This window comes from Ctenocephalides felis, unplaced genomic scaffold (genome assembly GCF_003426905.1).
Source record: "Ctenocephalides felis isolate EL2017-DRISC unplaced genomic scaffold, ASM342690v1 CF-g0.4_SCAFFOLD_00845, whole genome shotgun sequence".
Classification (NCBI taxonomy): Eukaryota; Metazoa; Arthropoda; class Insecta; order Siphonaptera; family Pulicidae; genus Ctenocephalides; species Ctenocephalides felis.
The window spans coordinates 72,037,464-72,052,280 of NW_020536999.1; the positions used below are offsets into that span (position 1 = coordinate 72,037,464).

The 14,817-nt window shown below is 34.7% G+C and overlaps 1 protein-coding gene across 1 annotated transcript; it reads left to right on the forward strand.

Moving 5' to 3' along the window:
• The first annotated feature begins 424 nt into the window (after window positions 1–424).
• Window positions 425–10,747, forward strand: LOC113388333. Its single transcript, XM_026625726.1, has 3 exons — window positions 425–432; window positions 5,197–5,410; window positions 10,091–10,747. The coding sequence occupies exons 1-3, from the start codon at window positions 425–427 to the stop codon at window positions 10,745–10,747; spliced, it is 879 nt and encodes a 292-aa protein (XP_026481511.1).
• Window positions 10,748–14,817: the final 4,070 nt, after the last annotated feature.

Below are 14,817 nucleotides of genomic sequence, written 5' to 3' on the forward strand. Positions count from 1 at the left end.
ATTAATATTAATCTTGGATTAAAAAATTCATTAATTAAATAGATAGGTTGATCTATAAGATGTTTTTTAACAGCAGCATTGAAACCATTCCTGCTTTTACTTTTTCACTCATTGGGGAGCCTGTTGTAGATCTCGACACCCAGCTTGTTCCTTCGCGAGCATTTCAGCTTCAGTTTTAGAGGTACAACAGCATACCTTTTCCGCGTGGCCATGGGCGTCACTTTTCAGTACATGGTTTGTTCTGTCTGCATGGACTGCCATCGCCTGCTGGTAGATGTAAAGTCAGTAATCTAAATATAGTAAACAAGGGTCTGCAGTGCTTCTGAGGTGAGGGCCCTCCGATTTCCCTTACAGCCTTCTTCTGTAAATCCATTATCTTGGAGGTATTCATGCCAATATTTCATGTGAGAACACATAATGAAACATGGCAAAGTAAGCCTCTCTGGCGCATTCCTCATTTATAATGTGTCTTACACTTCCGATGGCATATATTGATTTTGAGAGCATAGTACATATTGAATCTATGTGCTTCGCCCAGGTTAGCAGGCTGTCCATAGTGAGACCCAAATATTTAACTTCCCCGTCATGCAGCTCCTTATGTAAAAGGAAGTAAAGTTAATATGGACAGTTTTTCTATTGTTTAGTACAATTTTGTTGGCTGAACACCAGTTTTCAACTTGCTTGTGGGCATACTGAATTTTTTCGTTCATATTTGCGATGTTCTCGTCTGCAACCGCCAATGCTGTGTCATCTGCAAATTGCGTTGTGTGGCTGCTAATGTTCGGTGGTAGATCATTCACAAATATGATAAAAAGAAGTGGTCCAAGAATAGTTTCTTGGGCAACCCCTGCATTTAATCTTGCTATCTCACTTTGTTTATTGTTACAATCCACAAACTGATACCTGTTACATAGGTATGATTGCATAAGTTTAAGGGCTACGCCTCTAAATCTATAATATTCCAGTTTCCTGAGAAATATGTCATGTGGAACACAATCAAACGCTTTGCTGAGATCGCAAAATAGTGCACCACAGTGTTTGTTATCTTACAGTGAATTTGATTTAAAGTTCAAAAAGTCTAGCACAGCATTAATTGTGTTAATTTTTTTTGAATCCAAATTGATTTTTTACAAAATAATTATTAGCATTGAAGAAACTTGTAATTCTTAATGCTAATAGCATTTCTATAATTTTCGAAAATATTGGCAGTATGGCTATGGGTCTGTAGTTTGCTGCTGATTGTCGATTTCCTGATTTATATAATGGTACTACTCTTGCCAGCCAGTCATTTTTTCTGGAAAGATTCCTGTGGAGAAAATATTATTTGCTATCGTGCACAACGGTCTTGCAATGTACTGTACGACAGATTTTACCATTTTTGTATTAATGCCGAAGGCATCAAACGACGTTTATTTTTAAGCGTTTAATCATTGTATTAAATTCCTCTGGGGTAGTTGGATTTAAAAATATACTTTTCCGCTTCACAAATACCTTTGTCAAATAGACATCGGCTGCAATTATTGGCTGGGGCAGATTTTTTACTACATTTATGGCTACATTTTTTGATTTGAAACAGTTTTTGATTTTTTTTTAAATCTGTTGTTCGGTAGGATGAGCTTAAATGTGGACAAAAAGTTTAACACTTTTTTCAACAGTTAATTACAAGAAAACGGCTCGGTAGATTTTCACCTTAAATTAATCAGTACCATTCCCAACTAATATCTTTCGAACAGTTTTTGATTTTTTAAAATCGGTTCGGTAGGATGAGCTTAAATGTGGACGAAAAGTTTAACACTTTTTTCAACAGTTAATTACAAGTAAACGGCTTGGTAGATTTTCACCTAAAATTAATTAGTACCATTCCCAACTAATATCTTTCGAACAGTTTTTAATTTTTTAAAATCGGTTCGGTAGGATGAGCTTAAATGTGGACGAAAAGTTTAACACTTTTTTTCAATAGTTAATTACAAAAAAACGGCTCGGTAGATTTTTACCTAAAATTAATCAGTACCATTTCCCAACTAATATCTTTCGAACAGTTTTTGATTTTTTGAAATCGGTTCGGTAGGATGAGCTTAAATGTGGATGAAAAGTTTAACACTTTTTTTCAAATTGCAAAGAAACGGCTTGGCAGATCGTCACACAAAACTGACAAACGATAGTCCTCACCGAAATACATCAAATAGCTTTTAAATTTCTAAAATCGGCTCAGGCGTTTTTGAGAAAACGTCGATCAAAGGTCTAATTTTGACAAATGCCAAAAAAACTATACCAATTTTTGCAAATTTTGACGAATTTTTAAAGCTGAACCTCTTGTCGTAGGGCCGTAATATTTTAGTATGATATAGAAGACCTTGGTATCTACCGTCAAAAAATAATCATGAAAATCGTCGATTTTTTTTAAACAAACTTTATTACAAACTTTATCTCAACCAATATCTTTCGAACGATTTTTGAATTTTCAAAATCGATTCAGAACTGCGGGCTAAAACGTGGACGAAAAACTTTTCACTTCTCTGCTATTTACAAAGAAAAGGCTTGGCCGATCGTCGCACAAAACTGACAAACAATAGTCCTCATCGAGATACTTCGAATGGCTTTTAAATTTTTGAAGTCGGTCCAGCCGTTTTTGAGAAAACGGCGATTTACGGCAAGAAATCTGTTGTTGCACGCGCACACACACACACACACATACTTTTTCCAAATTTGGTCTCATTCGATTCAGAATGGCTTGAAACGTCGAGAAAACATAAAATTAGCGAATCGGATTTTTTTATGAAAACATAAACTTCTCCTTCGGGAAGTTAATAAATTAATACATCTTCACTTATCATCAATATTCATTTAGCCCTTTCCAATATTTTTACGAACAATTCAAATTCAGTGTGCATACACATTTATTAAATCATTTATAGCTTATGATGTCTATAGTTTTTGATATAGTTTCTTGATAAAACGAATTTTGATGTAACGTATTTCCAGGATCATAGCCATCTTTTTTTTTCAAGATATCTTTGAAAATTACATCATTTGCAGTTGTAACTGGGTAAATAGTATGCAAAAATTACTTTGAAAAAATTGAATGCAAAACTATTAAATTTTGTCAGCAATAGTAGGGTAGAGCGGGGCTAGTTGAGCATAGGGGCAAGTTGAGCAATCGAAATATCTCGGAAACTATTCACCGTCCGTTTAGGCATTATATGGCGGAAACATAGAGGTTTGGGAGAAATAAATATCCCGCAATCGCCAGTGGTCGCTGGACAAATGACTGAGGCTCACGGGCGTTTTGTTTATTTTGACACCAAAAAGTAAAAAAGTAATTCATTACGAGTTTTTGTCTGGTTTAGTCAAATGTTATTTATTTTTAATCAGGTAAATGTTATTCTTCCATATAATTATAGTACTTTTAATATGCACAGAAATTCTGGTTATAATTCTCACGGTTTTCTTATAAACTCACTTTTATTTTGAAATTCCGAGTTGGGGTTAGTTGAGCATAGTTGCTAAATTTGTTCTATCACTAAGACAATTACTATTAACTTCCAGAAATTAATTATTATTTTTAAGATTTGAGCTAAGTCTATGAGTAATAATATAAAATGAGTCTATGAGTAATAATATAAATAATGATTTTAAACAAAAATACTGAATATAATGGTAAAATAATTCCTAAGATACGATATTGTTTTGTTGATTCTACTTTTCGTTAATTATTCAAAGCAAATTACTATAAGTTTTGTTTTCTCTGTCAATAAAGACTATAAATATAGAACTGGTTATTAAAAACTTATTTTATTTCATCACTAATCGACATTGAACCTATGATTTCATTATACTTTCTTACTGCTCAACTTGCCCCACCTATGGGGTACATTGAGCATACTTGACTTTTTGCATTTGAACAGCTGTAGCTTTTAAGTTTTACTTATTACCAAAAAATAGTATTAACACTTTTGTTAAGCGACAAACAACAAATCCATTAAGCCGTATAGCAATTTATTGAGGCTTTTCATTGAGGAGCTACATCCGTTTAAGTAAAAATTTGCTCAACTAGCCCCGCTCTACCCTAATTGAATTTCATATTTTAAACATATTTTTAGAGAGATTACAATTACAATTACAATAAAAATTGAAAGAGATTATCTTACTGTACTGTAGTGGTTTGCGAAATGACCCCAATTGTAATTTTTCGAACATAATAATTGAGTCGAAGTCTCTGAAATCTGTTTAGTATGAGAAATTAATATATTTAATTAGCAAAATGTTGAGTTTGAAATAAGATTACGGGTCGCTATACTTTGCATATAGTTTTTCGTTACGTTCCATTCCTTTGTTAATTTTTCGAGACATTTAGCAAATTGCTAAATTAATTTTGATTTTTTAAATTGCACAACCTATTAAAGAAATGACTTAATAAAATGCCAGTTTTCTATTCTATCACAACCCTCTAAAATTATATTTTTATATTCTACATGTTCATTTTTTTTTTCAAATTAAATTTAGTTGGAAGTATGTTTTCATGATTATCTTAACTTTTGCTATTTGTAAAATTAAATAAAAATTTGTAGGTTTCTACTAAATTTTGCGCACGTTTGGGGCCCCCATGGCGGGGTAAAAATAAAACTTTTTAAAATAATAAATTTACATTTCTTGCGTTCTTTTTTAATGACATTAAATTTAATTGAACAAAGTTTTCACGATTAATTCGCTTTTTGTGAAGTATTTTTTTTATTATTAATATTTGCTTACGGACGTTGGGGGCTTTCCTGGTACGGAAGCCCCGTATTTTTACGTACTACCGTACGGCGGTAGTTACGCCCCTGGTTTTTAGACAGGTTAGACTTATCTGGAATAAATGCGTGGATTTTGTAAACGCCGAAAGAAATTATTTACAGACTACAATTTTTGTTTTAGGCAGCTTCTGATCTAGGATTATCCCTCGAATGTTTAATTGCGATAAGGGAAGTCCAAGCAATTTGTCTTAAAGCACCACTAATAATCTGCTATATTGACTACGCGCGTTTGTAATAAGTATACAAGTATTTTTGGTAGATCTAGTATTAAAATATCTCGGTCTTAGTGTTAATATATATTGGTCTTGCCATTACATATCCATATGTCCTTTATTAGACTTTCGTGTTTTAAATTTGATTAATGATTTTTATAAAGTATAATTTTTAACTCCCCATTTTTTAGGTTCGAAACTAGTGACGGTCAGTCCCGCATGGAAGAGGGCGAACTCGTTGGACCCGATAAGATTCTGACCGTTAAGGGCTCCTACAGTTATACCGACCCAAATGGCAACCTCGTCGAGGTCTCGTATATAGCTGACGATAAGGGGTTTCGGATTGTCCCTGAGAGCGACACGACGGTGTCGCTGAGAATACCGGCTGCCGCCCTCGCGTCTCTGGTGGGATAATGCAGTTAGAGATTAGAAAGCCCGTAGAGTGTCAGATGAGATTAAGAAAGAGTGATGGTTAAACGAAAACAATGTAGTAAGGCAAAAAAGTAAAAAAAGAAAAAGAAGAAAAAGTATGGAAAAATAGAGATTAGTGATCAGTATCAGTTTAAAACAAAATATACAAAAAGTTAGAACAAGAGATAAGAAATATTAATGATTTTTTTTTCAAGATAGTGTTAATTTTACCATATGATTATTGAATTTTTAAAATTAGTTATAAATTAAATAAATTAGTAAAGTAAAATATTGTATAAAATTAAATTTGTATAAAACTATTTAAGTGTTATTCATCATTTCAGATGCAATTAAATAATAGAATTAATAAAGCCTGCGTAACTTGATTTTCAACAAAATTTAATTTAATTTTTCCTGATTCCCAAACAAGATTGACATTTTTGAAATTATGGGAGACTGGGTACGGTCTTCTGTTTTTGTTCAGCCAGTGTTAGCTTACCAGTTAGCTGAGAGAAAAATAGAGATTAGTGATCAGTATCAGTTTAAAACAAAATATACAAAAAGTTAGAACAAGAGATTAGAAATATTATTGACTTTTATACTCAAGATAGTGTTAATTTTACCATATGATTATTGAATTTTTAAAATTAGTTATAAATTAAATAAATTAGTAAAGTAAAATATTGTATAAAATTAAATTTGTATAAAACTATTTAAGTGTTATTCATCATTTCAGATGCAATTAAATAATAGAATTAATAAAGTCTGCGTAACTTGATTTTCAACAAAATTTAATTTAATTTTTCCTGATTTCCAAACAAGATTGACATTTTTGAAATTATGGGAGACTGGGTACGGTCTTCTGTTTTTGTTCAGCCAGTTTTAGCTTACCAGTTAGCTGAGAGAAAAAAAATGAAATGGCAATTTGAACATAAAATCAAACCATACCAAAAAAGACCAATCGCACAACCGTTCATATCCGAGGGACGGTTGTGACAGCGATTGAGGTCAGTATTGGCGTGCATAAAAATGGGTTAAAAACAATAGATATAAACTCAAAAATGGTTTATAAGGACTGTTATTGTCGTTATATATTGCTGCGGATGTGTCAGTAAAAACTAACACACATGAAATTCAGTGTCATCCCTGCCGAAGTGTATTGATGGGGAGATGTGCTAATTATTTTTTCGCAGAAGCAGGTCCAGCCGCTACGGAGATAAAGAGCAAAGAGTGCATAGGAATCGAGTTTTCGGAGCACCCGATGTGAATGATCTAAAAAACATTCAATTAGTAATGATTGGGAGAAATGGCTATTAGTTTATGGCAAAGGCAGGCCCAGCCATTTCGGATATAAGGAGCGAAATATACAAGAAATGGCAGTTTTCAAAAGAAATAAGCATTTGAATCAAATGATTCAAAAAACTTTCTGCTTGTGTTGACAAAACAATTGCTTTGAAAAAATAAAATTATTTCAATTTTTTTTTGTATATCGAAAATAATTCAGATTTCTATTTAGATAGATAGATACTTTATTCAAATTTAATATTTACAATTTAAGTCAATACAATTATTATTTTTATCGCAATACTATAATATAACTAAACTAATATCAGTTATGTTTATGAACAACAGATTAACCTAATGACAATTAATATTAATCTTGGATTAAAAAATTCATTAATTAAATAGATAGGTTGATCTATAAGATGTTTTTTAACAGCAGCATTGAAACCATTCCTGCTTTTACTTTTTCACTCATTGGGGAGCCTGTTGTAGATCTCGACACCCAGCTTGTTCCTTCGCGAGCATTTCAGCTTCAGTTTTAGAGGTACAACAGCATACCTTTTCCGCGTGGCCATGGGCGTCACTTTTCAGTACATGGTTTGTTCTGTCTGCATGGACTGCCATCGCCTGCTGGTAGATGTAAAGTCAGTAATCTAAATATAGTAAACAAGGGTCTGCAGTGCTTCTGAGGTGAGGGCCCTCCGATTTCCCTTACAGCCTTCTTCTGTAAATCCATTATCTTGGAGGTATTCATGCCAATATTTCATGTGAGAACACATAATGAAACATGGCAAAGTAAGCCTCTCTGGCGCATTCCTCATTTATAATGTGTCTTACACTTCCGATGGCATATATTGATTTTGAGAGCATAGTACATATTGAATCTATGTGCTTCGCCCAGGTTAGCAGGCTGTCCATAGTGAGACCCAAATATTTAACTTCCCCGTCATGCAGCTCCTTATGTAAAAGGAAGTAAAGTTAATATGGACAGTTTTTCTATTGTTTAGTACAATTTTGTTGGCTGAACACCAGTTTTCAACTTGCTTGTGGGCATACTGAATTTTTTCGTTCATATTTGCGATGTTCTCGTCTGCAACCGCCAATGCTGTGTCATCTGCAAATTGCGTTGTGTGGCTGCTAATGTTCGGTGGTAGATCATTCACAAATATGATAAAAAGAAGTGGTCCAAGAATAGTTTCTTGGGCAACCCCTGCATTTAATCTTGCTATCTCACTTTGTTTATTGTTACAATCCACAAACTGATACCTGTTACATAGGTATGATTGCATAAGTTTAAGGGCTACGCCTCTTAATCTATAATATTCCAGTTTCCTGAGAAATATGTCATGTGGAACACAATCAAACGCTTTGCTGAGATCGCAAAATAGTGCACCACAGTGTTTGTTATCTTACAGTGAATTTGATTTAAAGTTCAAAAAGTCTAGCACAGCATTAATTGTGTTAATTTTTTTTGAATCCAAATTGATTTTTTACAAAATAATTATTAGCATTGAAGAAACTTGTAATTCTTAATGCTAATAGCATTTCTATAATTTTCGAAAATATTGGCAGTATGGCTATGGGTCTGTAGTTTGCTGCTGATTGTCGATTTCCTGATTTATATAATGGTACTACTCTTGCCAGCCAGTCATTTTTTTCTGGAAAGATTCCTGTGGAGAAAATATTATTTGCTATCGTGCACAACGGTCTTGCAATGTACTGTACGACAGATTTTACCATTTTTGTATTAATGCCGAAGGCATCAAACGACGTTTTATTTTTTAAGCGTTTAATCATTGTATTAAATTCCTCTGGGGTAGTTGGATTTAAAAATATACTTTTCCGCTTCACAAATACCTTTGTCAAATAGACATCGGCTGCAATTATTGGCTGGGGCAGATTTTTTACTACATTTATGGCTACATTTTTGAAAAAAATATTGAAGCCTTTAACACTGGGGGCCTCATGACTTATATTACCTGTAAAATTCTTAGCACTTTCCTTTTTTATTATGTTCCAAATTGTGATATTTTTGTTATCAGAATTTATAATGTCTTTTATATTCGTTTGTTTTTTTACATGCTCCATTTTTGGATGTATCGCTTTTTCAGATTTTTGTAGAAAGCTTTATAATCGGCCCTTTTTTGAGTACTTTCGATTTATATCAAAAAGAAAAATACTCAATAATTAAAAAATAGTATTGTTTCAAGTAGTGAGCGAGCAGCCCAAGTACAAACACCATCGTGCGGGTCAAAGCGGATTTGCTGCTGTTTTTTTTGTGTAAACACGGCGTGTGTGCGGCCATCTTAGACAACAAACTGTCAGTAGTGAGCGAGCAGCCCAAGTACAAACACCATCGTGCGGGTCAAAGCGGATTTGCTGCTGTTTTTTTGTGTAAACACGGCGTGTGTGCGGCCATCTTAGACAACAAACTGTCAGTAGTGAGCGAGCAGCCCAAGTACAAACACCATCGTGCGGGTCAAAGCGGATTTGCTGCTGTTTTTTGCGTAAACACGGCGTGTGTGCGGCCATCTTAGACAACAAACTGTCAGTAGTGAGCGAGCAGCCCAAGTACAAACACCATCGTGCGGGTCAAAGCGAATTTGCTGCTGTTTTTTGTGTAAACACGGCGTGTGTGCGGCCATCTTAGACAACAAACTGTCAGTAGTGAGCGAGCAGCCCAAGTACAAACACCATCGTGCGGGTCAAAGCGGATTTGCTGCTGTTTTTGTGTAAACACGGCGTGTATGCGGCCATCTTAGACAACAAACTGTCAGTAGTGAGCGAGCGGCCCAAGTACAAACACCATCGTGCGGGTCAAAGCGAATTTGCTGCTGTTTTTTTGAGTAAACACGGCGTGTGTGCGGCCATCTTAGATAACAAACTGTCAGTAGTGAGCGAGCAGCCCAAGTACAAACACCATCGTGCGGGTCAAAGCGGATTTGCTGCTGTTTTTGTGTAAACACGGCGTGTATGCGGCCATCTTAGACAACAAACTGTCAGTAGTGAGCGAGCGGCCCAAGTACAAACACCATCGTGCGGGTCAAAGCGGATTTGCTGCTGTTTTTTTGTATAAACACGGCGTGTGTGCGGCCATCTTAGACAACAAACTGTCAGCAGTGAGCGAGCAGCCCAAGTATAAACACCTACGTGCGGGTCAAAGCGGATTTGCTGCTGTTTTGTGTAAACACGGCGTGTGTGCGTCCATCTTAGACAACAAACTGTCAGTAGTGAGCGAGCAGCCCAAGCACAAACACCTTTTATAACCGGTCAAGCCATCTTGCAGAGCATCGCCGCCACTAGAGGGTGTAACTTACAAAAAAACAAACTATAAAATTAATTCCAAAATAATCATGGATGAAATTATGAAAGCTCTTAAAAAAAATTCAGCTGGAACTTGACGACCAGAAAAAAGAGATTCGTAACAGTGTATTAAAGGTTACAGAACACGTCACACAAAACATCAACAGGATATTAGAGGAAAAACTTCTTGCTTTGGAAGAGAAATATGTGAAACTCAAGGAGATAGTAGACATCCAAGAGAAGAGGATCTACTTCCTAGAAAAACAGGCGAGACAAAGAAACATAGTTATTTTCGGTATCGAAGAACTGGAATCTTCATACGAAACTTTACAAAAACATATGCTCAATTGGTTAGACCTACACTTTTCAATCAAATTAACAGATACCGCTCTACAAGTAGTTAGAAGGCTAGGAAAAAAGGGCGATAAACCACGACCCACTCTGATATCCTTCTCAAATCTCAGCACTAAGATAAATATATTGAAACAGAAAAAAACACTGCGCGACACGTGCTACTATATAAAAGAAGATTACCCAAAACAGATCCTAAAAAAAAGAAGACAATTACAAGAACAGCTGAAAATAGAAAGAGAAAATGGCAACATGGCTTTCCTAAAATATGACAAACTAGTTATACCTAAACAAACATCCAAAAGAAAGTTTTCTGCATCGCCATCAAAATTCGCAGAAGAAATGTCAAAAGAAAGAATTACACAGACAAAAAAAAATAAGCCACAACATTAAGAGATATCACTGAGAAGATCTAACAGCATTACCGAAGGAGTAAACAAACCGAGCATGCTAAATTTTCTTAAAAAAATACAGCACAGGGACAAGAAACTACAAAAAGTAATGCGTAGCAAACAGCTGCTCCTCTCCATATAAACCCAACAAACAACTATTCAACGAAACATAACGTAACAAATCCTCTAACCCGGTTGGTCACCGTGGAGGATTATGACCACGACCCTCCAAAGAAAACGATAACACCAAGCAACAATAAAAATTGCTTACTTAAAATACTTACATTCAATGTCAAGACTCTATCAACATACGAACGACAATTAGAATTAGAAAATTGTTTAAGCGCTATAAACTATGATATAATGGGAATTTCAGAGGTAAGACGTCAAGGTTGTGAAATTAAGGAATATGATAACTTTATTCTTTGCTATATAGGACAGACAGCAGGTCAATACGGGGTAGGTTTCATAATAAACAAGGATATAAAAAATAACATAGGAAGCTTTATTGGTATATCGGAGCGTTTAGCCATACTCAATATAGACATAGGAGGTCATACGATATCCATTCTTCAAGTCTACTTTCCTACGTCAGATGCAAAAGAAACGGATATCGACGAATTATATGAGTCAATTGAGGAAGCATTAAAAACGGCGCACAAACACGTCATAATTATGGGTGACTTCAACGCGAAGGTGGGCACATCAAAAAAATACCAGGAATTTGTCGTGAAAGAACATGGCTTTGGCACAAGGAATAACAGAGGACAGAAACTTGTTGACTTTGCACTCATACACAAGCTAACAATAGTAAATACCTGCTTTAAGAAAAAACCAAACCGGTAATGGACCTGGAAGTCACCGAATGGACATAAAAACGAGATTGATTACATTCTCACAAACCAAATTCGATCATTTACAAACTTCGAAGTCTTAAACCTGAACTACCCATCTGACCATCGCGCCATCAGAGGTACAGTAAAAATATCTAAACATAAACCAAGCAGAGCGCGTTTTACCAATAAACCAGTTTGTCAATTCAATAGTGCAAAGAAAATAGAAATTTATAAGAACCATCTTAAATCTACATTACCTGTGCTAGCAAATCAACAAGCAAGAGATATGATACAAAACTATTACGATACCATTAGTAATGCTATTTTAGAAAGCCAACAACTTGCACATACCAAGACAAGTAAGCAAAAACACAAAATATTACAAGAGAAAACAGTAAAACTGCTACAAAGAACAAAACGCGTGCTATGAAAAACGAACTCTCTGCTTTGTACAAAATAATTAATAAATATATAAAAAGTGACTACTCAAAATACAGACAAGACACTATAATGAGCCAACTACAGCTTTCTGGTAGCACGAAGAAACCATTTAAAACACTTCGTACAAATAATCGCTGGATAAAAGAATTAAAAAACCTGGACAAATCTATACACAAACGAAAAGACATTGTAACTACGGCTACAGAGTTTTATACTAATCTGTACAGTGACAATACTAACACGATTACAACATCATATTATAACAATAAAGAATGCCAACTTAATGACTTCATAAAGTTCAACGAATCCGAAGTGGTTGAAACTATAAAAAAACTAAAAAAAGAAAAATGTCCAGGTTTCGACAACATCTCAAATGAAGCTCTAATAAATGCTCAGTTAATTTTGGCTACACCGTTAGCAAAACTGTTCAACCTAATACTCCAGCACTCTATAACGCCCTTTCAGTGGTCCGAAGCAAACATAATACTAATATATAAAAAAGGAGATCCCAAAAATATTGGCAACTATAGACCTATTAGCCTACTACCTAGCCTGTATAAACTATTTTCTACAATTATAAACAAAAGAATAAGTACAACACTAGAAAGGAAACAACCCGTGGAACAAGCGGGTTTCAGAAAAGGATTCTCTACAATTGACCACATTCATACAATAGAGCTAATTATAGAAAAATATCAGGAGCAACAGAGAACATTATATTTAACTTTCATAGACCACCAGAAAGCTTTTGACTCCGTTTCACACAACAGCATATGGGAAAGCTTGCGAGAGCAAGGAGTTGAAGAAATATACATAAAGACCATACAAAGTATATACAATAACATCAAAGGAAGAATCAAACTAGAGTCTATCGGTTCAAGTTTTCCCATAAAAAGAGGCGTAAGGCAGGGGGATCCTCTCTCTCCAATAATATTTATCTCAATCCTACAGAACATTATTGGAAAGCTGGATTGGCGTAAATTAGGCATCTGTATAAAAGGCAAACATATAAGTCATCTTAGATTTGCGGACGATATTGTGCTTTTATCAGAATCGGCCGGTCAAATGCAATTCATGTTGCATCCTTGCATCAAGCCAGCGTCCAGGTTGGCCTGGAGATGAATTTAACCAAAACAAAAACATTAACAAACAACAGACGAAAATTTCCAATACAAATCAATAACAAGCCCATTGATTACGTCGATAATTACATATACTTGGTATAACTATTAAGTTTTGACAAAAATAACGACAAATATGAAGTAGAAAGAAGGATACAAAAAACTTGGAATAAATATTGGGATTTAAAAGAAATATTCAAAAGCAATATGCCGATAGATATTAAAACGAAAGTGTTGAACTCTAGCCTGGTACCATGCCTTACTTATGTCTGCCAAACATGGAAATTTTCATCCAAAACCATAAATAAAATTAAAACCTGTCAAAGGGGACTAGAGAGGAGCATGTTACATATCAGAAAGTTAGATAAAATCAGACATACCAAAATAAGAAAAATCACGAAAGCAACCGACGATGTAACTTATGCATTAAAACAAAAATGGAGATGGGCCGGACAGTTTGTGCGATGCACAGATAAAAGATGGTCAAAGAGAGTAACATCGTGGAATGGTCCAGCGGGTAAGCGAAATCGTGGAAGACCACTAACCAGATGGGAAGACGACCTGAGACGAACAGCTGGCACGATCTGGAGGGATATTGCACAAGATAGAGAAGCATGGGTATCTTTGGAGGAGGCCTATACCCAACCCGGGGTTCTTGCCGACTAAATCTATACATCGTGTACTGAGTTTATATTACATATTAAAATAATGTTATGTAAATACATGCGTATGTTAATTTAGTATAATCATGTTTAAAAAATTAGTAAAAAGGCAAGAAATAAAAGGCTTATTTAATTTAATTTAATTGTTTCAAGACCAAAGTATTGATTTATGAATTTAGTATCGGCTAATTTATATCAAGACGAAAAACACTCAACAATTATAAAATAGAATCGTTTCGTGACGAAAGTATTCATTTATAATAATAGTGTCGGCTAATTTATATCAAAAAGAAAAAAATATATTATCGTTAATACTTTTAATTTTACATCAGTAAATAACGGTTTTATCTACTAGTGTGGACTAAGTGCACCTCGCCTCTGGGCGCAGGTAAAGTTTTTATAAAAATGATCCCCATAGGAGGGGACGTATTATCAAACAATACTGACTTTGAAGCTGTCAGTGACATAAATAATATTGATATGGCACCAGGTCCAAGTACAGCAGGTAAACCCACAACTAGATCAAATTCGAACTTGAAAAACCATCATTCAAATGATGCTATAAATTTAACTGAATTTCAAAATAATAATAAATCGATGAATGTTGAATGGACAACAGTTCGAAAAAGAAGAAAGCGTCACATGGATGATCCATAACATCATCCATAACGTCACATCATCCATAACATCATCCATAACATCTTCCATAAAGTCAGTCCTTTGTAACAACGAGTCAGATCAGTATTGGCTTAATCCAACTCCATTAAATAATTATTTTGACGTATTAAATAATGTCCCAATAGATCCACCACCTAAACATGTAGCTCAAAAGCCACCTCCAATATTTGTCCATGGTGTAGGTGATATTACCCCTCTTACAAACCTTCTGAATGAGCATGCTAAAGATGTTTATCAATTAAAAATTGTAGGTAATCTTCAGGTACGTGTCCAATTATCTGAGCCAAAAATCTATAATAAAATATTAAAACTACTAAAGGATAGAGGAACCTC

Excerpts from the sequence above, each read along its gene's own strand:
- LOC113388333 (XM_026625726.1), top strand. Across the intron at positions 5,411-10,090 it reads CTGCCGCCCTCGCGTCTCTG|CTGGAACTTGACGACCAGAA; the intron begins GTGGGATAATGC and ends AAAAAAATTCAG.